The sequence below is a fragment of the Triturus cristatus genome, chromosome 1_2 (assembly GCF_964204655.1).
Source record: "Triturus cristatus chromosome 1_2, aTriCri1.1, whole genome shotgun sequence".
Classification (NCBI taxonomy): domain Eukaryota; kingdom Metazoa; phylum Chordata; class Amphibia; order Caudata; family Salamandridae; genus Triturus; species Triturus cristatus.
The window spans coordinates 571,563,364-571,584,211 of NC_140580.1; the positions used below are offsets into that span (position 1 = coordinate 571,563,364).

Below are 20,848 nucleotides of genomic sequence, written 5' to 3' on the forward strand. Positions count from 1 at the left end.
CGGTATCCTTCTCCATTGAAAGAATGAGCCGAGTGAGTATCATCTGCGTAAGATAATATATGAAACCCGAAGGATTCCACTAATGAGGCCAGGGGAGCCATATCAATATTAAAATGAGTAGGGCTCAAAGCTGAGCCCTGTGGCACGCCACATTCAAGTGCTTTTGATTCTGAGGAATATAGGGCCAGCCACACTACTTGACTACGATTCTCCAGAAATGAGCCGAACCATGCCAAAGCAAAGCCAACCACACCAATGTCCTCTAGATTTTGTAACAGGAGGGGGTGGGAAAAAGTTTTGCATGCTGTAGATAAATCCAACAGGACCAGGGTGATCTGTGTACCTTGATCCAGTGCCAAATTTATTGAATCTGCCACTTCAAACAGTGCAGTCACAGTGCTGTGTCGTGGTCTGCACACAGATTGTGAAGGGTGTAGATGTTTATGCTGTTCTAAAAGGATAGCTGTGCATTATTTAGCTTTTCAAGCACCTTTGAGGCATCAGGGAGTAACGAAATAGGCCTAAAATTGGCCTATTGCGTTCTGTCAACCAATGTATTTTTTAACAAGAGAAGCAGTCTAGCTACATTCCAGCAAGGCAGACCCTTGCTGATTGAATTGAAAGATTGGGTAAATATGGGGTTAATATATTTAACCACAGCAGCCAGAATCTGGGGAGGACAAGGATCCTCTGGTGAGTCAGATTTGAATGTCAGAATGGCTTGTTCAGACTCCTGCAGATTCTGAGAAAAATTGCACAGCTTATCCTGCACGTTGCCTGTAGTTGTGATCTTGATGTCATGTGGGGCCCTGTTTAGTTTTAGATTTTCACAATTTTGACAGTCTTCTCTTTTGACATATTAGAGAGATCCTTTCACAGTGTGGCCGCCGCTGTAATAGGCTGTGAGAGGGACATAGGTTGGAGAAAGACTTCACGTGGGCTATTATTTGCAGAAAGTATTCATTCTGAGAAAAAGGTGGTTTGAGCCTGTCCTAGCGATCTGTGATAATGCTTAACTTCCACCCTATAGATCTCCTCATCCTCCCAACGAATAATGCCATATCCACTGCCTTTCCAGATGTTCACGGTATTTCCTTACTGCTGCCATTTCTGAAGAAAACTAAGGGCCAGGAGTGTGTCTCGGCTATCCACTAAATTTTGAGGGGGTCACCTTGTTTGTCACCTCTAGAAGGCACGTATTCGAGGCTAAAGTATCATCCTCCACGTAGCCACTTAATATGGGCTGCGAACCGCTTTATAATTATTCCACTTCAGCTATATTAGACTTCACCCATCCCCTATAATATCTAGGGGTGATTCGAGCATCTCATTCCGAGGGCCATATTCATGCCACAAGTAAAATAGATTAGAGAGTGGTCTGACCATGGGATAGCTTCTACTTTTCGATCTATAACTTCCCTATTCGAGAAAATGGGGTTAAGAATGTGCCCAGTCCGATGAGTGAGACAATTAACAAATTGACTCAAATTTAGGGATGACAGCTTTTCCAGCAAAGAAGTGGCTTGCTCATCTGTAGCATTATCAATATGTATATTAAAGTCCTCGAGGAGAGTGAAATTCAAGAACTGCACTAGATGATTCGCAATGGTGTCATCCAGAGACTTAAGGAAGTCTCCCGGGTACCTCGGGGGGCTGATAGACCTAGGCCCCTGCAAGCGATAGTTGTGCTGAGATGGAGAAGCAAAGCCCTAGGGCCTCTGCACCTATGAGGTGGGGAAGGGAAAAGGTTGAGCACTTAAAAGCACATTGGCACATACTGGATGTTGTGATGAGTGGAAGCAAATGTGAATGACAGACCAATAAACAAAGATGGTTTGTATTTTTTATTAATGATTTTTTTTATGACATGAGGCTGATGAGACCTTAAAGGGAGAGAAAGTTGAGGCTCTCCCTAAATGGAAAACAAACAAATGAATATCACTTGATTCTACCACAGTAAAGGAGGAGTCCATACCCAGGACTTAAAAGTAGACATCCCGCCAGAAGCCCATCAATCTACAGGCTGTCCAGTTCATTCTGTGTGAGGAAGATGTATTGATAATATAATACTCACATACAACAGGTATATGACAAGTGTGCTAAAGGGCCTAACATGGACTATAATCGAGCTAATATGTTCTATACTCTTGATAAACTGATAAACTGGCACACCACCAGATTACATTAAATCAACTAACAAGTGGTGTAACAGTGACTGTGCTCAAAGGAAAAGAAAATGGCAGAACCAGGAACAGATAAACTCAGCTAAAAATCCAGAGGAGGGCAGACCGCAATGCAGTAACGAGCACAAGAAATTAATTGCCTTGTCAAACGCATTGATGAGGCTATCTTTAACACATTTCAAGAACTATAAACTTGAAAAATGTAACTTGCAATGCCAGCATCATTATGACGATCTGCTGGAATTCTTTGATTTAAAAAATTCTAATATCTGTAAATCCATTATCAATAAGTTAGAGCAGTCAATGTCTCAGCCTCCTATCCTTCTCGCCTCCTCTACTCATCTTTAACCTCCTCTTAGAAGAGGATGTGAAAAATAAGGCAAGAGCACCAACCACCCAATACGACTTCACCCAGCTCCATTCCTGAAGGAGGTCCTCCCATCTCTAACAGCTGTTGTTACGAGTATAGTTTTTATCTTGAAAAAAGAGAGGCCAATACATCTGATTGTTTATTTTTTATGTGTTCCCTATCTTGTAAACATATTCAACCAGAACTCTGGAAAACGCGTTCCTACTTCCAGCTTGTCTGAGCTGTATCTCTGAATCCTGTTATCCTGTTGAAGACCACATTCTACCTTTTTTTAAGAAAGACTTTGAGTTTGCATTATCATATACACTTTGCGTATATTTAGAATTCCATGTGACTAGCACAATTCACCACATTCTATAGAATCTTTTCCATGGATTCTAGCTATTTCAGTTTGCCGTTTATCTTACGCTGTGGACATTGTTAACACAAATTCTTGTCTCAGTGCCTTAGTTCATGAATCGCCCAAACACGCCCATCCTCAAGAAACCTAATGTAGGGCAAGTGCTGTCCAGCTAGCAGCCAACTGATAAACTTCCCTATCTATTTAGAGCCTTTGAGAGAGAAGTCACCAGTCAACCACAAGAGTACCTGAAGCAGGGCATCATCATCAACGATCACCCGTCTGAAACCAGGCCTTTCTGAGACACAAAACGATCAACTGTAGACATTAGAGGAGACCTCCTGCTCCTTCTCTCCCCCGATTGGATTGGCTTCTTTCGCCTCAACCATAGTCAACAAATATTTACATGATTTTCTGATTCATAGTCCCATAAAGTATAGATTTCCACAGGGATCAACCCTTTCCTCACTACTGTTTATTAATATATATATCAAAATACGACTCTCTTTTTTAATTGATCACATCAGATATAACTCCATATGTAGGCTGATGAAATGGAGATACACCCCTTCCTAGAGAACAGTATTGAGAGACATTTCAGCATTGCAGGGTACAGTACAGGGTGAAGGAAAGTTACTTTTGACTGAACGGATCCAAGACTGAAGCCCCGACCATAGGATGGATCAGTTCAGAGTCAGCACATTTCAACTGGCTATCTTATATGGGTATCCCTCCCACATCTTCCTAGCACTTTCGAAACCTGGGGATGATTTTCAGCTCAGACCTCAACTTCAGCCCACAAATCAATGCAGCAGTAAAGACAAATAATTTCAACTCTCTCCTGTGGAGAACCCTCCTGTTCCTCTGAACTGACCATAGCATAGAGCTTACACATGCTCTAAACATAGTTCAATCGGGCTACATTGCCAAACAACACCCCTTTAATAGAGTAAAATATGGCAGAAGAGCTTTGGTGGTACAGGGTCTAAACTTAAGTAAAGCTAAGAGGTTTTGTGACATTAACATCCCTTCTGAATGTTTATCTCAGCTACTCTGTAACTTTTATGTGTCTTATGCACACGTCAACTTATCATGGGATGCAATAATAGAGCTACCAGTCTACAGCCAAGCACGGAACCTGCTTTGAGCATTTTTGTCAGCATAGTTTGATACCCGATACAGTTCTTCTGGATCATCTCTTTAAAAGGCTGCACAGCTATTTGCGGGGGTTGCACTAACTCACCCATCATAGTCAGCAATAGTCAGCCAGACTGAGGGCACTGACTGAAAGAGGGCAAAGCATCATTCTCAGGGTGCAGATAAAAGCAGCAGAAATCATGTAGGCAGTAGCGGCAGGTGGTGATCCTCAAAACATGGCACAGAGGGCTGCTGAAAGCAAAGGTTTGCACCATGAACGCATGTGGTGCAGTCCCTTTGGGCTTACACAAGCATCAACGCTGCATGAAGAAATGTTGCATAGTTATACAGGGCATGGGCACAAGTACCGCCAACAGACATCAACTTTGTTCGAAGAAGTAGGCACATGACAATGCAAAATGCAGGCACACAGGCCTCACATGTATATCAGTGTTGCTGGACAAAAGATCAACACAGCAATGCAGGGTGCAGGCACGTAGTCCTCATACTGACATAAAACGTTATGGGGAAGGTGCACGGCAATGCAAGCTGCAGGCACCTTGGCCTCACATGGACATCGGTGCCATGTGGTGAAAGGTTCACAGGAATGCAGGTTTCAGACTAACAGGCCTCACATGTACACGTGCACGTTGCATGGATCAGGCCTCCTGCAGCGATGGAAGCATGAAGCAGGGTTTCAAAGCTGCTCACCTGGACGGAGCACATACACGTGGACAGCAGTTACAGATCCATATTTTGGCATGCTTACACTCCATAGCCTTCTCATAAGGTTTGGTATTCTAAACTTGGACCGTGAGCTGAACACAGAAGGCCATCTACATAAAGGGCACACCTGCTTTTGCAACAGTAATAATATCAATCTATTTTTGTCAATCCTGGGAGAATTCTATAGCCTTTGCCCCAGCTAAAGAAAACAGCCAAGAGTTCTGTCTCTGGTCCCCAACTTCTGCTCCAAACGTTTGCAGCGCTTGTTGAAGTAAGAAGTGAACATAGAAGATACTCACAACCAGACTTGGAACAGCTGGCTCAAATAGAACTGTTCAGTCAAATTCGAAGATGGGCCCAAACATTTGGGGAAAACTGAACATCTTAAGAGTGCATTTTACTTTGTTTGCCACAGAATAGATGACAGTCCGAGGTGAAAGCTCCACTTACAGTTTTTGTAATACATCCAGACAACGTCTATTATAGCCACCACCACAAAGCACAGGATATATTGATCATGCCTTTTGGGCACTTCCTTGTTCATGTCAGGCCACAGACTGTCCTAGCCACATAGATCCTTGCTACTCTTTTTTTCTATGATGATGATGTTGATGCAAGCCAGACAAGGGCACCTGGCCTGAACAAAACATTCCACACAAAGAGGGGAATCTGATGGGTAGCACAGAGGTCCATTCAGCAATATCACTAACCACATGGAATACCCTACAACCTTAGGGTATTGATACAACCAGCAAGAACCTCAAAAGATTGCATGCTGCCGCTCATGTTCGCAGGTACTCTTATGCAAACACACTGTATATAATTAGCGGGAATCCGGTGTGCAATCATGACATGCTATACTGTTTTCACAATGGAGAGTCAGTACAGGCAAAAAGGTCTCTATCCCACTGCTGTAATGAGATGCCATCAACAGGAAGTGTTGTCATCGCCTGGTCATGGAGCTGCAGCCACACCTGTCAAAAGAAGTACCACTCTGAGTAAACACCTGTCACCATCAGAGTGTATCACTTGTTTATGAGCAACATACACAATCATTGTGGAAGACTAGTCGAGAGGCCCATGGCATGGATTAGCTGCATAAGAAGACATGCCAGATCTAGCAGAACGATAAAATAAGGAGCACGATTTTACTTGGACACAGCACAAGGGATCTTTGATCGACCAATATCACCAGTAAAAAAATACGCATTGATTCATTAGTTGGTCTCCACTTACAGACCATATTACATAAGATTTTACTGACAAAGATGCACTCAAACTTGTAAGATATTTTACAATAAGATCCACTCGCGCCTTTGATGCTGCCCAAAATCCCCGGACCAAACTGTTACTGGTAAACCAAAAATTATTCTGCAAGTGAAAAAATTTCCTTCAGCCTGTGCAGGCCAGAAGATGAGCTACTTAACACAAACGAAGAACATTCAGTTGTAGAAGCTGCCACTACCCTCTGCTTCAACAACTGATTATCTACAAAAAACAAAAATTAAAAATGTGCAATTACAATTCCTATTACTATTACGTAGGAAAGTGAAATAGTCAAAAAATGTGTTTATGTTTAGAGACTATGAGCAAAGTTTGCTGCAGTACTGTACCACTCCAGCCCAGGGACAACAACCTCAAAACACACAACTTGATGCCCTTGAAAACATTTCTATAGCTCTATGTGGCTCAAGTGTATTTATGTATGTATGAACAAAACCTTTACTGCGATAATTCATAAAAACTGATACAATAATATCATTTAAAAGCCGGATGCTAAAAAAAGATAGATATAAAATCAGTAGGTATTAAAAGAAAAAGAATAATGCCTGTAAATTTAGTTTGTATTAAGCGAGGCTGGTTCTTATAGATACAATAGGGACGAGCCTAAACCCACCACTGTAAAGGGATAACGACACAGTTCATGGCATCATGCAAAATGTTTGAGAATTTCCCAAACCGGGAAAGGTCTGTCAGTGTGTTAGTGCTTAGGCTGTAAACCCAGGTCTCTTAACAAGGGTATGTTCCGTGGTTTAAAAACACTGGTCTCAATAAATGTTCTTGTGCTTCTAAGAATACTGGGAAGCAACATGGTAGATGCAGCATTGATTCTTGCCTGTACTCACAAAGTCTACAATGTTGACAGTTTGATTGTTTCAGCCAATTAGTTACATTTTCTGGAATCGGTAAGGTCATTAGCCTGAGGCATAAAATTGAGTCTATCTAAAGGATTTTTAAGATAGCACAGGGTTTTAGCATTTCCATAAGATTTAATAATTGGGCCGCATAAGGAGCATCGGCATTTTTTTTCTATGGCATTTTGTGGGAGGTGACTATAACTTGTTTTTTCAGTGCAGACCTTGTAATCGTAGGTGTAAGTGCTGAGACTAGTCTACATTGACCTATGTGGCTCGAGTGGCAGATGTAAGAGAGAAAGCTGTTCAATTTACCCATACTCAGGGGGAGGATGGAAGTTAAAAACACCCAACAAATTGATTTACATGAGCGGGAGGGTGATTAGTTGAATGCAAGAAGATATACAGCTAGCCGAAACCAGAAAAAGGCTTAAGGAACAAGGGAGATTTACTTTAACATCAGACGGATTTCCCATGTTCACCTTTCGATCAAAATGTAGTAATCTTAGGTACACATCAGTCATTCCTATTATTACTATAGTGGGAGATATAAAATGCCTCAGTGACAAAGATATCCACTTTTCAATACACATCTCACTAAATATTCTAGTGGACTATTTTAATATTTTTGGTACAGATAGTGGAAACTATCCAATGGCATCAACATTAAGAAATAATCTCTGGCAAACACTTTGGGCCATATGTAGGTAGCCTCACATTTACCGATTCATAAATACCGAATTTTACCGATTCGGTATTTATGAATCGGTAAATGTGATGTAGGTAATGATTCGGTAAAGTTTACCGAATCGGAAAAATTCGGAAACTATGAATCGGTATTTACCGATTCGGTAATGAGGCATACCTTCCCATAGATTCCTATGGGCCTGGAGGCCCATAGGAATCAATGGGAAGGTATGCCTCATTACCGATTCGGTAAATACCGATTCGGTAATGGGGAGCATATACAAGGGTGGCAGGGTGTCACATTGACACCCTGTTGCACCCCTGAATCTTGCATGTGTGCACATGTGGCGCACATACATGCCCTAAGGGCATGTATGTCTGCCACATGGCACTCTTAAATCTGCAAAAAATTGCGTTTTGCAAGGTATTCGTTATTTATCACCAACCTGTATTTGGTGGTAAATAACGAATTCTTAATACTGATTTTCACTCTTTAGAGTGCTCCCTACATTGCATTTCTGGATTCGGTATTTACCGAATCGGTATTTTACCGATTTCTTAATTTCCGATTCGGTAAATACCGAATCCAGAAAATCAGCCCCCTACATCGCAAATGCCTAAATACCGGTCGGTAACGGGATATTTACCGAATTTCGGCCGTTACCGACCGGTATTTGGCTTCCTACATGAGGCCCTTTATGTCTTTTATATCTTTTATCTGTATAGTTTACAGTTGCTATTTAGCGGATGATTTATTTGTGAAAACTGAAAACATAAAACTGGTTTTGAAAGGATTTCTTTTTTTTTAAACGGAGCCATGCACCTGTAATTATGAACGATCTTCTTAGCATCTTCCAGGGTTTCAGAGGAGAGAAGGATGTTTCGTGGATCAGTCACCATGAAGAAATGATTGGCCCTTCCTCTGAAGGTGCTCTGGTCCCATCTTGGTTCTTTTATGTTGATATTAAATGCCAGCTCTTGTTCCATCTTCTGTGAACTAGACAAGACACACAACAGACAGTAGAGATCAGTTTCCACCTTCAAAATTTTAGATTAGGGTATCTGGCATGGCATTTCCTACAATTTTGCGATGAATCACAAAACAAAAACGGCGTTAGGAAAAAAATGAGATTTCAAAAACAATGTTTTTCTATTCACTTTCAGCAATTTTCATGTTTTTGCTGTGTTCTGACAATGTCTGTGTGCAGCATGAGGGTGATTGCCAGCTTCCTTCTATAACCCACCTCCTTTTCAATTCATACAGCTTGGGCATGCAATATCAGCCTTCAATGATTATTTACAATTTCATCACATTTGTGCAAGTTCAATTGTTAATGACAGAGTGTGACACTTGATGAGAGATGCTGAGCAGTGCAAGCCATTTCACTCACAGTGAAATTAAAATACATATGTCGAGCTGAACAAAATCTATAAAATGGCCCAGAAAATTGTATTTTTAATAAGCATAATTAATGATTTTAGTACCTTTCATCCAATAAGTATCTACAGTAAGAACGTTAGATATTAAATTTGACACCAGCCTCTATTTTGCACCTCCAATTCAGAACACCGCCTCTCTTTGTTTTGCCAAACTTAAGTCTTAACAAAGAATGTTGAATCAAAACCCAGAACATGCCTGAAAGACTATCGTTGATACCGCTTTAACATCGAGATTATATTATGCTTATAGCCTGTACTTGGGCTTCCTGGCCTATCTGGTTCACCAGCTTCAGATCATTCAGAACGCAGCAGAAAGACTGATTTTGAGACTACCTTTTACTTAAAAACAATATACATTTTATATCTTCACCGTAGTTATCCCTTAGACACCTTCTCTCTAAATCTAGGAGGACAGCATGCCTTTCTGCTGTCCCCTTACATAGCTTTTTTATTCCATTTCCACAACACCTCCAACCGTTCACAGTAAACAGTAATAGTGGTAATTTTATTTCTAGCATTCCAACAGCCTGCTAATCAGAGCGCTCGTGGGGCTCGTGGGAAACGTGAAGGCTCACAGGAAAAATGGGCCTCTCGACCAATCACAAGGCTCCATTTTTGATTTTGCGCTCCTGAGCGAGACTCACTGGCCTCTCAAAAGCCCAACTGCCAAAATATACAATTATATTTTACCCTAAAAATCTCAAAAACTACTGAATAGATTTACCCAAAATTACAAAAAGCACAATCTGCCGACCAAGAGCTAGCTTCCTGACGAATTTGGTGTAATTCCATTCAGCAGTTTTTGCTAAAAGCTGTCTTAAAGAAGTCTATCGAAAATAAATGGAGATTTTATATTTTGTGATCCCCCTTTTTTCCCGGCCCCTGCTAGACGTATCACACTGAAATATTCCAGGAAGCAGCTGAGGTGGATGAACATTTTATTTTGGGAAGGTTTTGTGAAGATTCGTCAAACGGGGCCAAAGTTATTAGCAAACAAAAAAACGCTCCGTCTATGGAAAAGCTGGCCTATTTAGAACTACTTACTGGTGACCACCAGTAGGTACCTTGCCATTATCAGGGAAGAATCACGTTCACTCAATAACTCGTGAGCAATAGTGTAGATTGTTGTCAGCAAAAACACTTGCAGGGGGAGGAGTGGCTTACCTCGCGGCGAAGATGGCTGCGTCTCTGTGAGGCTCTGGAGGTCGGCGCAAATGATGGTGGCGCCACAGTGGCTCCCTCCTTTATTTTCTCGCTGTGTGACCCGTTTTTCATAGGGTATACACAGCGGTCATTGAATATCTGCTGTTTGTGTCAGGAGGGATTCTACTTAAGGCGAAGAGTGCTTAACCTCAATGCTGGCCGCCATTTTATATGCACATCTGAGAAAACAGCCTGTTCTCTGAGGAAATGACTTGGCAATCTCCTCCTCTGAAGTTTGTTCTTTTTTCTTAAAGGTAATGGCTGCAATTGGGATTTCCTCATCTCTCAAAGGCATTGTCTCATACAAAGACTATATCGTTATCCTTGGATTTTTTTTTCTTTTATATCTCTTATATCTCTTTGGAAAGCATTCTTAAGGACTTTCAAGTTCATGTTAAAGCTGATACCGGTTTTGGATCTCTGTGGGAACCTTTCTAGCTAATATATTCCATTTTTGGAGACAATTCGACATACCTTTTGCCTGAACAACATGCTTGTCTCTCCTATTTCTAACTGCTGCATCTGTGACATATGTATAGACTAGTATTAATTTTGTCATATTGAATTCACGTTTTCTCTTGTGCGAATCTATTTCATGGGCAGATCTAAAGTTCTCATGTCTACAACTCCAGGGATGTGGAATTCCTATAGCCCAACGCCCGGGACATGTTTACATGTGTATTTTGTCCTTGGGATAAGTAGGCCCAACCCCCTACAGCACAAACCCTTTGGCTGCCAGTTTATAGTACAACATTGTGGATCGGGAAAGGCATTTCCTGCAGTTGAGGTCATTTTTATGTCCATTTGCTAAAGCTTTTCAAACTTGTATTTATGGTTCATTAATGCAAAGCCTTCATTATTAGGGTGAGCTCTCCAAGTAAACGTTGTAAGCTCAGACTGCACTACTGACTGTGGTTAGAGTATAAGAATGTGCACACACGTTTGCAAAGTTTAACAATATGAGGCTATGTATACTGCTCCCAGAATGTGCTCTGATTAGATGCAAATATTTGCAGAAGTCTGAAAACAAGCTTAATGATTCTGCTTTCAAAATAAAATGTTCTAAAAAAAAATGCAAAAACATTTCCCCCAAAAAAATTTAGGTACCATTTCTTTGCCGCTTCATTTAGTAAAATGTGTTAATGTATGCTAGTATTTCCCAAAAATATTCATAATGGAAAATGAGTGTGACCAGTTTTAATAAGATTATGGAAAATATAAATATAAACAAGCCTTGGTAAAGCCTGTAGGTCTGAAATTGTGAGTCAGCCTTTTGGTTTTGTCAATGCGTGACTTGTTTTGGCATAGTTTTTGTAAAACCTTATTAGTGTGGGAGCTGCCGGGCCCTCACCATTATAACAAACATTGGCAAAAGCAAGAACAATTTTGTCTCAAAAAGCACATATTGCACAGTAGTTCATGGAACTGAACAAAACGACTGTGTCCATATGCTCCTTGTGAAAGAACAGAATGCTATCACTCCCAGTGAAGGTAGCCAATAGACAGAAAGAGAGAGAGAACATTTTAATAAATACAAAAGGTCTTTTGTATGTTTACAAAAGGTCTTTGTTACCACCAGACCTAATTAGGAGCCCAATTATTCAATAAAGTGCACCCATGTCCTTGGATTAAGTGCAGATATACGACTTTCGTGAATTCGTGTAGGCCAAGAAATAGTACTCCTAGAAAATATTTGTGAACTGCACTTTAGCATGAGCAAATATGCAGGTGTACATTTGCTCAAGCGAAAAATCTGAGTATTTACAAGTTAATTTTCTCTCCAACCACTTTTTTCCCAACCCTGAAAGAAGTTTTATGTCTGCCATTGTCAGGAGTAAATATCCAACCTTCCTCAGTATGGAAAAAGATTAGACGAGTTGGTGAAAACCCTTAAAACATGCAAGTTAGTAGGTTTGCACAGACTTAAAAAGGCATTCTAACCCTGGAACTGCTTCTTACCATTACCTTAGGCACCAGTATGTAGATCTGCGGAAATGTGGAAAACTATGGGAGTTCCTAATATTCAAACACTACTGTGGAAGGAGCCCTGGCATAATCAGAGAGGCTATTTCATAGCTCTTATATCATGAGATTGCGGTCATAATTTGTGGCCGCATTACACTGCACAAAAAGGACAACTGGATTTTGTTACAGGACAAGTAGATTTATGAAGCAACCTGCCCCATGGACAAGTAGATATTTTATTGAATTCCATAACCCTGAACTCAGACTAGTTAGGAAAGTTAAGAAGATGTTTACCAACCTAGAAGGTCTCTATAGTAATGGACAATCTTACCTCAAGTACAGGGTCCAAAATGACCTCTTTTCATGCCTCACCTACAGGGTAATCTCAATCTCCTGCCAGTAAGTCGCAAGTCAAGCGACTGAAGAAAGACCCACCCTCACATACAAAAATTGCGCCTGCAGCCTCGCTCGACATTCTACTGGAAAAGATTAGGGCTCTGCGCCCTTTCATTGAAGACACTAACGCTAAATTGCAAACTTTAACTGAAAGTTGGTCACTCATGGAAGAGCGATTATCTTTGCCGGAACAACAAATCTCACACCTTAATGAGGAATTTCTCAAAGTAAACTCTTTGCAGACACAAGTCTCTTCATTGCAGAGGCAAGTCGAGGACCTTGAAAACCGAAATCGGCGTAACAACCTACGCATATATGGTCTTCCTGCGGGCACGGAAGGGGCAGACGTGATTTGTTTCTTCAAATCCTTTTTACCTCAGGTTCTACTGTTACCAGAGACTCTGCAACTTAACACACAGAGAGCTCACAGATTGGGCCGCCCTCCTCCTAATGTTTCACCCTCTAAGAAACCAAGAGGGGTCATTCTTTACATCTTAGAATACATGGATTTAAGGCAGGTTATTTTGGCTGCACGTCGCATCAAGAAAATCACATGGTCTGGCAACGTCTTAAATTTTTCTCAAGACAATATGCGAAAGCTACAGCTGACAGAAGTAGAGATTATCGGAGCATGAGACCTGCCCTTCGCTCGATAGGAGCCCAGTTTGGCCTTTTTCATCCCTGTTTCTTTCAGGTTACACACAATAACAAAACAATGACCTTTGAGGATCCTCATCGTCTGCAAGACTTTTTTTCGTCCTGCAGAGCTGATGTTATGCACGTTGTTCCTTCAGTCTCCACAAAATGATTGCTTTGTGTTGATCATTCTACTTGTTGCTAATACTGTTTTCTTAAATTCACCATGTTTGTTTTGGTGCTGGTGAATTTTCTTGTTTCAATACAACTATTTAATAGGCTGTTATTTATTTGATTAATACTTTAAATTGTTCTTTTTTCTCAGGTGATGTGTATCTGTCGTGGATCCCTTCGTACCCCACCATGTCTCACGTCGCCTCCTTTCTGCGCCATACCATCCCCTCCTGATCAGACGTGTTGTCTTCCTCGCGTGGTCCTTTCCCCACCTCCATAAGGTTTTGATAAGGTATGTTACTCTTAATGTTTGTCTTCCTACCCAATCTATGTTTCATCATTGTTCTATGTTCTACCTCGCTTACCACAGGATCTTTTGTGTCCTTTTTTTCTCTCATTTTTTTCCTTTTTATTTCTTCGTCTCTCTCTCTTATCTTACATTTCCTAGCTTATCTTACTCCTTGTAATTTACTCTGTCTCCTGTCTCTTCTCAGGCTCAACATTGTTGTTTCTTACTCGAGGTCTGATGTTTGTCTATATTTTGTCTGTTCACAATGGTCTTGACAATGTTTTCCTGGAACGTCAGGGGTTTGAATTCTCCAATTAAAAGACAACGTGTTCTCGCTCATTTAGCGAAACTTAATGCGCAGTTAGTTTTCTTACAGGAGACTCACTTATCAGATATTGAAAGTGCAAAATTGAAGAGAGGTTGGGTGGGTAAGGTTTTTTACTCTCCTGTCCTGGGGAAAAACACGCAGTCACAATACTTTGTCACAAGTCTTTGATAATTCAATTGATCTCTCAGGATAATGATGAAGAAGGAAGATGGTTAATACTTAAATTGCATTGTAACAAAACACCAATCATGATATTCAATGTATATGGGCCTAACGCAACGGACTGTAAATTTTAGACTATAAGCTCTCAAAAACGTTTGCAATACCCAGATGACAGTTTGATTCTTGCTGGCGACTTTAATCTACCTGTAGACCCCTTTTTAGATAGACACTCCGCATTGAGATACATTCCAAACAAGGCACAAAAAACTTTCACACAAGCTATCCAGAGACATAATTTAACTGATGCATGGCGCTTATGCAACCCAACCGTGAGAAAATACACATTTTTCTCTCCAGAACATAACACGCAATCTCGAATTGATTATGTGTTTGTATCACATCATCTCACTCAATCCTCCACTCAGTGGATATTGGTTTAACTCTGATATCAGATCAAGCCCCTCTTTCGGTTCACTTAGACATCCTACCTAAATCTACTCTCCCTAAAAGATGGAGATTTAATAATTCCCTACTTCTGGACTCCTCTTTCACCTCCTCGTTTACTGCTTTTGCTGAGGAATTTTTCCTCCTGAATCAGACAGAAGGCAGGCCTTTGCACTCTGTTTGGGATGCATTCAAGGCTTCAGCACGTGATTTAATAAGCTTTGTTTCCAAAAAAAGATGTCTTTCACAATCCCAATTCAAACTACATCTTAACGAAATAAAACTTTTAGAACCCTCTTATTATTCATCTATTTCCCAAGAAGTCTTAAATAAGCTAATTAAAGCCAAAATTAATTTTAATAAAGTTTCTACCGATAATGCGGCTTCATAACTTCTCAAATCCAGTGCTAAATACTATAGAGGTCAAAATAAAGCTGGAAAACCTCTAGCTAACTATCTGAAAATTAAACAGGACAAGCTACTCATTGAATAAATTATCGATGATAATGGCATTTCTCATCACCAAGACATCTTAAATCAATGTCAACAATTTTATACAGATCTATATACACCAGAGCACACACCTTCTGCATCTGCAATTCTACGCTATTTCTGCTCTATTTCAAAACTGGATTATTCTCAAATTGATTTCTCGTCCCTAGAGACTGAGATCACCCAAACAGAACTTCAACTTGCACTACTTTCCCTTACAAAGGACAAGGCCCCTGGACCAGATGGTTTTACAGCTGAGTTCTACGCATATTTTTCTAAACTGCTCCTTCCTAAACTTTGTTTGTTAATTCAATCCTTTTCCAATTTGGCTACTTACTCTAGCTCATTTTTAGATGCCTATATATGTTTAATTCCGAAAATAGGTAAGGTCCCACATTTGTGCAAATATTATCGTCCCATCTCTTTAGTTAATTTAGATTACGAAATATTCTCCAAGGCATTGGCCCTGAGGCTCGAAACCCTTCTCCCTGATATTCAAGGCAAGGAACAATCTGGCTTTGTCAAAGGTAGATTTCTTTCAGATAATACTTGCTTATTTTTTTATATTATTTCCAGGTCTGCAAACCTACCCAATTCTCTAGCGGCTATTGCTTTAGACACAGAGAAGGCTTTTGATCGTGTCATTTGGCCCTTCATTTTTCAAGCTTTATCTTGGTTTGGTTTTGGGACGAAGTACAGGACTCTTATTTCTCTTCTCTACTCCTCCCTCAAGGCAGCTATTTGTGGTAATGGACTTATATCTTCTTTTTTAACCTACATAGAGGAGTTTGACAAGGCTGCCCTCTCTCCCCCTTTCTTTTTAATCTAGCACTGGAACCCTTTTTGTCTCGGATCCGTCAAAACGTTAACATCCACGGTTTCATTCATGGCTCGGATCAGATTAAACTCGCTGCATACGCTGACGATATTCTTTTATTTATTTCCCAGCCTAAATTCTCGCTCCCCGCCTTCATGTCAGAAGTTATTTCTTACTCATCTGTCTCCGGGTATAAATTAAATACTGATAAGTGCGAGACTTTACCCCTTAATAGATTCACTTTTAGTCATGATTTTTCTGCTTTTCAGTTCACTTGGCAACCCAATCAACTTAAATATCTCGGTCTTCAATTCTCTTCCTCTATCACATCCTGTGTTCCCATTAATATGGACAATTGTATTCAGTCAATTACGGCTCTAACCAGTAAATGGCATCTTCTTTATCTGTCATGGTGGGGTCGTCTGGACACAATTAAGATAATGTTGGTCCCTGTGATTCTATTCACTATTTCTAATATTCCATTACGTGTTCCTCTTAAATATTATAAAAAAATCAACTCAATGCTATCTGCTTTCCTTTGGAGTAACAAGAAACCGTGTATGTCTCTAACAAAGTTGAAACGACCTAAAGTGGAAGGTGGAGTACAATTCCCTGATTTTCTGAACTAACATAAGTCCTTCCTTTTGCGACAATCTTCTCATTGGATTGCATCCTTTCCGCTACATACTCCACTCTGGGTTGATCTAGAGCAAGCTTTCTTATCACTGTATTCTTTTTCAGAATACCTATCTTTCATAGAGAAGCCTCAGAAAATGTCCAACCCAATTATTAATAATACTTGCAAACTACTATCATCTATAATCCATTTTACCCCCACGGATCTTGTCTCCTTTTTTAATTCTACGATATGCAATAACCCATTCATTAAGGTCAAACGTCAACCTATTTATTGGCATTCCTGGAGAATTAAGGTGTTGATATGGGTCCATCAACTATTTGATCAAGATTCTTTTCTTACTTTTCCTCAAGTACAGAAGCTTTTTACCCTTCCGTCTACCTTCCTCACTAATTTTCTTATTTTACAGGAGGTTATGATTCAAGCTTATAATTATTTCAAGTCCATGCCTCCCACAGATATCCCATCCCCAACAATATTATTGGACATTCTACATGTCCCAAGGCATCCCTTATCTAGTCTCACTTACTTGATTCCCCTGTGCTGAGATCTAAAACTGAGACAGAACTTAAGTGGGAAGAAGATTTATCTATCACAATACCTACACATTCCTGGAAACGAATCTGGATTAAAATTCGGAAATCTTCTTGTGCTGCTAACACTACACAAACACTTTTTTTTATTTACACCAGACTTTTTATCACACCTCATACCCTTCACAGGATTAACCAAGACATCCCTGACACTTGTTGGACTTGCTCTGCACCACAAGCTGACTTGATGCATTTACTTTTCACATGCCCCCTAGTTTCTGCTTTCTGGTTACAAGTATGGCACCAAATTAATCTCATTTTTCAAAGTAATGTTTCTTTTTCTATTCCCAACATATTTTTAGGCAGTGTATCTGAGGATTGGGTTAATACCCCTTCTCACACGCCGATGTTAGATTTGTTTTTAGAACTTGCTTTCCAACAAATCACCCATAACTGGAAAGATTTTACACAATTGTCTTTTAAGGCGTGGTGGTATGCACTTCATTATATTCACAGATTGGATACTGCATATATGCACCCTTTATCTCTTGTATAAAAACCCAAAGCCCTATAGACACCGGTTACTCGATTTTTAGATCACTCTGCCATTACAGCTTTTGCCCCTCCACCTCCTCTCCAAGAAGTTTTACAACCTCCCTGACTTCCCCACAAAAGTTGTTTTTTAGACCTGTTAATATCAAACGTCCCCTTGTATTCCCTCAAATCTATAGAGTTGATAAATAATCAGACTGTAATGTGATATTTTTTATGCATTGTATATTCTCTTCCGCTGTTACTTTTATTTCTATTTTACCCCTTTTTTGTAATCCTTAGTAATTGCTTTGTATTTTTATTTTATTATATGCCCTCTTAAGCTGAATAAACGTCTCTTTAAAACTTAAAAAAACACTGGCAGGTTGACTTCCCACTCACTCACGTATCGCTATAACAAGTGGCCAGGGAAACTTTGGGAAAATAATTCTGGAATATTATATACGAGGTATACAGCTGCATCCCAGTCCAAATGGGGTAATGGATCCAATGTGAATCGAAAAGCAGGTAAACATATGGACTGAGGTAACGGGTTCCCTTATAGATACTGAGGGACTTTAAATCTTTTAACTATGAAATCTGTTTCAATCTATCTTATATGTATGTTTTAATCCATCTTACAGGTATGCTATCTCAGATGTCTTCTTTTGCTATTAAGTATAGTTGGGGAACATCATCCTCAGATCAGTAGGTAGAAAAAATGTACTATGAACTAAGCACTGGCCCCTTTTAAAATGAGATATTTTTCTCCTTTTCCTGCTCTGCGCCATCTCCCACACTAATAAATTTCCGCTAGAAAGACCCTCCGCCCCCCTTTTTGCACCTCCTACCTTCAGGACTTTTCTTCCCTCTTTCAACTTAGAGAACTGATTTATCACACTCGCACTTTTTTGTGGGGGGAAAAAATTGTATATTACAGAACGTATTCTTGAAAAATGTTTTTTTAATGGGAATTGAAGAATTTAGATAACTTTGCTACAAAGTTAGGAATGTGAAAGGTACTTTACCGTTATTCTAAAGGAATTTTTAGTTTCTTGCTTGATTTAATTGGTAAAGGAGGAATCTTATATTAAAGGTACTTTATTATGATTCAAGAGAATTCAAAAAGAGTGAAACCGAAAGAGATTACAATTTGCAGTACACAACGTGGCTAATAGAGATCTTGAAAATCAGATCATGGAGATGTGCCTTGCTGCTGGAAAAAACATTCCTAAAAAATACAGTCTTAGAAAATAATCTGCAAAAGAATTCCCCCTAAAAAATGTATTTTGGAAACATAATTTGTAAGGAAAAAACGAATTTCTCTTTTGGAAACCATAAAAAGTGAAGAAACAATGACCTTGAGGTTCAAATTTATTAATGACATTAGGTAATTGTCCCAGTTACGTGTAGTTTTTATTGGTGGTGGGGGAGGTTTGTTCCTTTAAATTGGCACAAAAAGCGCCAAAGTTAGTGAGAAAACAAAAAATGCCTTTTCTGTGGAAACTCTAACTGCTGGGACAGACAGGGAAGACATGGTTTCCTTATATGCTGATGATGTCTTGCAGAACCGGATTGCTTTCTCCAGAGAATCCTTGAAATCCATTGGGCTTTCAGTCTGATCTCAATCATTCAGATCAATTAGGGAGAATCCATAAAATACCCCATCACTGTATGGAGCCCGACAGTCAGTTGGTCGAGCCCGCTGGTCTGAAAGGGAATGGGTTTCAACTATCTGGGGATATATGTGGCCACCGAACAAAAGCTGTCTTTTTTGGGGGCAATACCATGTCTGCCCACTTCATAACCCAGGAAAGTCACTGACTCCAATGCAAACTTGAGTTTTTTTAACTCCGCTGAAAGACCCTTATCTGACAATTTCCTAAGACCATCTTTAATCTGGTGTCATGTTCCCGTCTATCTCGGCTTATCACCAGTATGTAATTCTGGAAGCAGGTCATTCTCACGACCCCTCTGAAAAGTTTGTGCTTGAGTCGTTGAAACACCGCAGCCGCTGACGCAAAGGAACTAACAAACACAGTTAAATTCCTACTGGAAGGATGTAGTTGTACCTGGTGATAAACCAAGGTCAAGTCCATTGTTGTATACCATTTTATTCTCCTAGATTTTGAAAAAAGTTAATCTATTCTGGGTAATCGAAATTTGTCTACCACTATGTTTTTGTTCAATTCTCAGAGGTCAATGGATAGGCGTAACAAGCCATCCGTTTCCAGAGCCACCACTAAGGCTGTGAATCATTCTGCACACTTCACTGGTTCTGTTATTCCCTTACTTTGTAGAATATCTAACTCTTTCATCATGCTGTTGCTTATATTCAATGGTATGTTCCTGACCTTGTGAGTTACCGGTGTAGCGCCTTCTTTCAATACAATTTTATGACCGAAGCCACTGAGTTTCCGTACTTCCCCTGAAAATATATCAAGAAATTGTTTCCTGACTACCTCTACTATGGATTCAATGTGTTCTTCCAGTGGTATCACTCGTTCTCCACTATTGGGGTCAAAGGTGATTTCTAAATTCTCCTGGTCAACCCATCCAAGTAATGATGGTCCTTTTACAGCCACATACAATTTTCCTTGCTTGGTTCTTCCTTTAAATTCAAATTTGAGTTCCCTAAAGCATTACATCGGAATTGTTTCAACGCGATAGGTGACAGGTAGGATTCAACTGATCTCCTAGATCCTTTGCAAATGTTTCCTTCCACACAGATGTTTGTACAATGGTGTATGGGGCCTGAGTCCGCCCGGGTCTGCATACAAACTCCCCCAATGATCATATCACACATAGGTTTGCTCCTGATGTTCCGAAACATATCCAACACAGCATCTTCTATATTGAGGACTCCATCCTCACTTGAGGACTCATTCTCCCCCTCTATTTCTTCCTTGTTATCCCTCACATATCTAACTGTGTGTTTATCACTTTTAGGGTTCCTTCTTCTGCACGCTTTAGCAAAATATCCCATGATTCCACAATATGCACACTTGGAATTGCAGCTGGACAATTTATATCCCTGGCCATATAGCCCTTATTGCGACATCTGAAACATACAGGACGCCAGTCCTCAGATTCGGGTTTTTCCACACTTGTCTTTTTCCACCCAGGACCTTTACCACTATGTTTCTCTTTTTCCCTTCAACTTTTGAATTAGAAACTTTCTATACAGATTTATTATCTCCGCCATTTTTGGCACACCTTTTAC

General features: G+C 40.0%; 1 protein-coding gene across 2 annotated transcripts in view; it reads right to left on the reverse strand.

Moving 5' to 3' along the window:
* Positions 1-20,848, reverse strand: part of SFXN3 (sideroflexin 3) — a 154,571-nt gene that overhangs the window by 99,706 nt on the left and 34,017 nt on the right. For both annotated transcript variants that reach the window (XM_085606486.1, XM_085606489.1), the window contains exon 2: positions 8,402-8,575. In XM_085606486.1, the coding sequence (XP_085462612.1) occupies positions 8,402-8,565 (164 nt within the window). In that variant the 5' untranslated portion in view covers positions 8,566-8,575. The remainder of the gene's footprint in view (positions 1-8,401; positions 8,576-20,848) is intronic.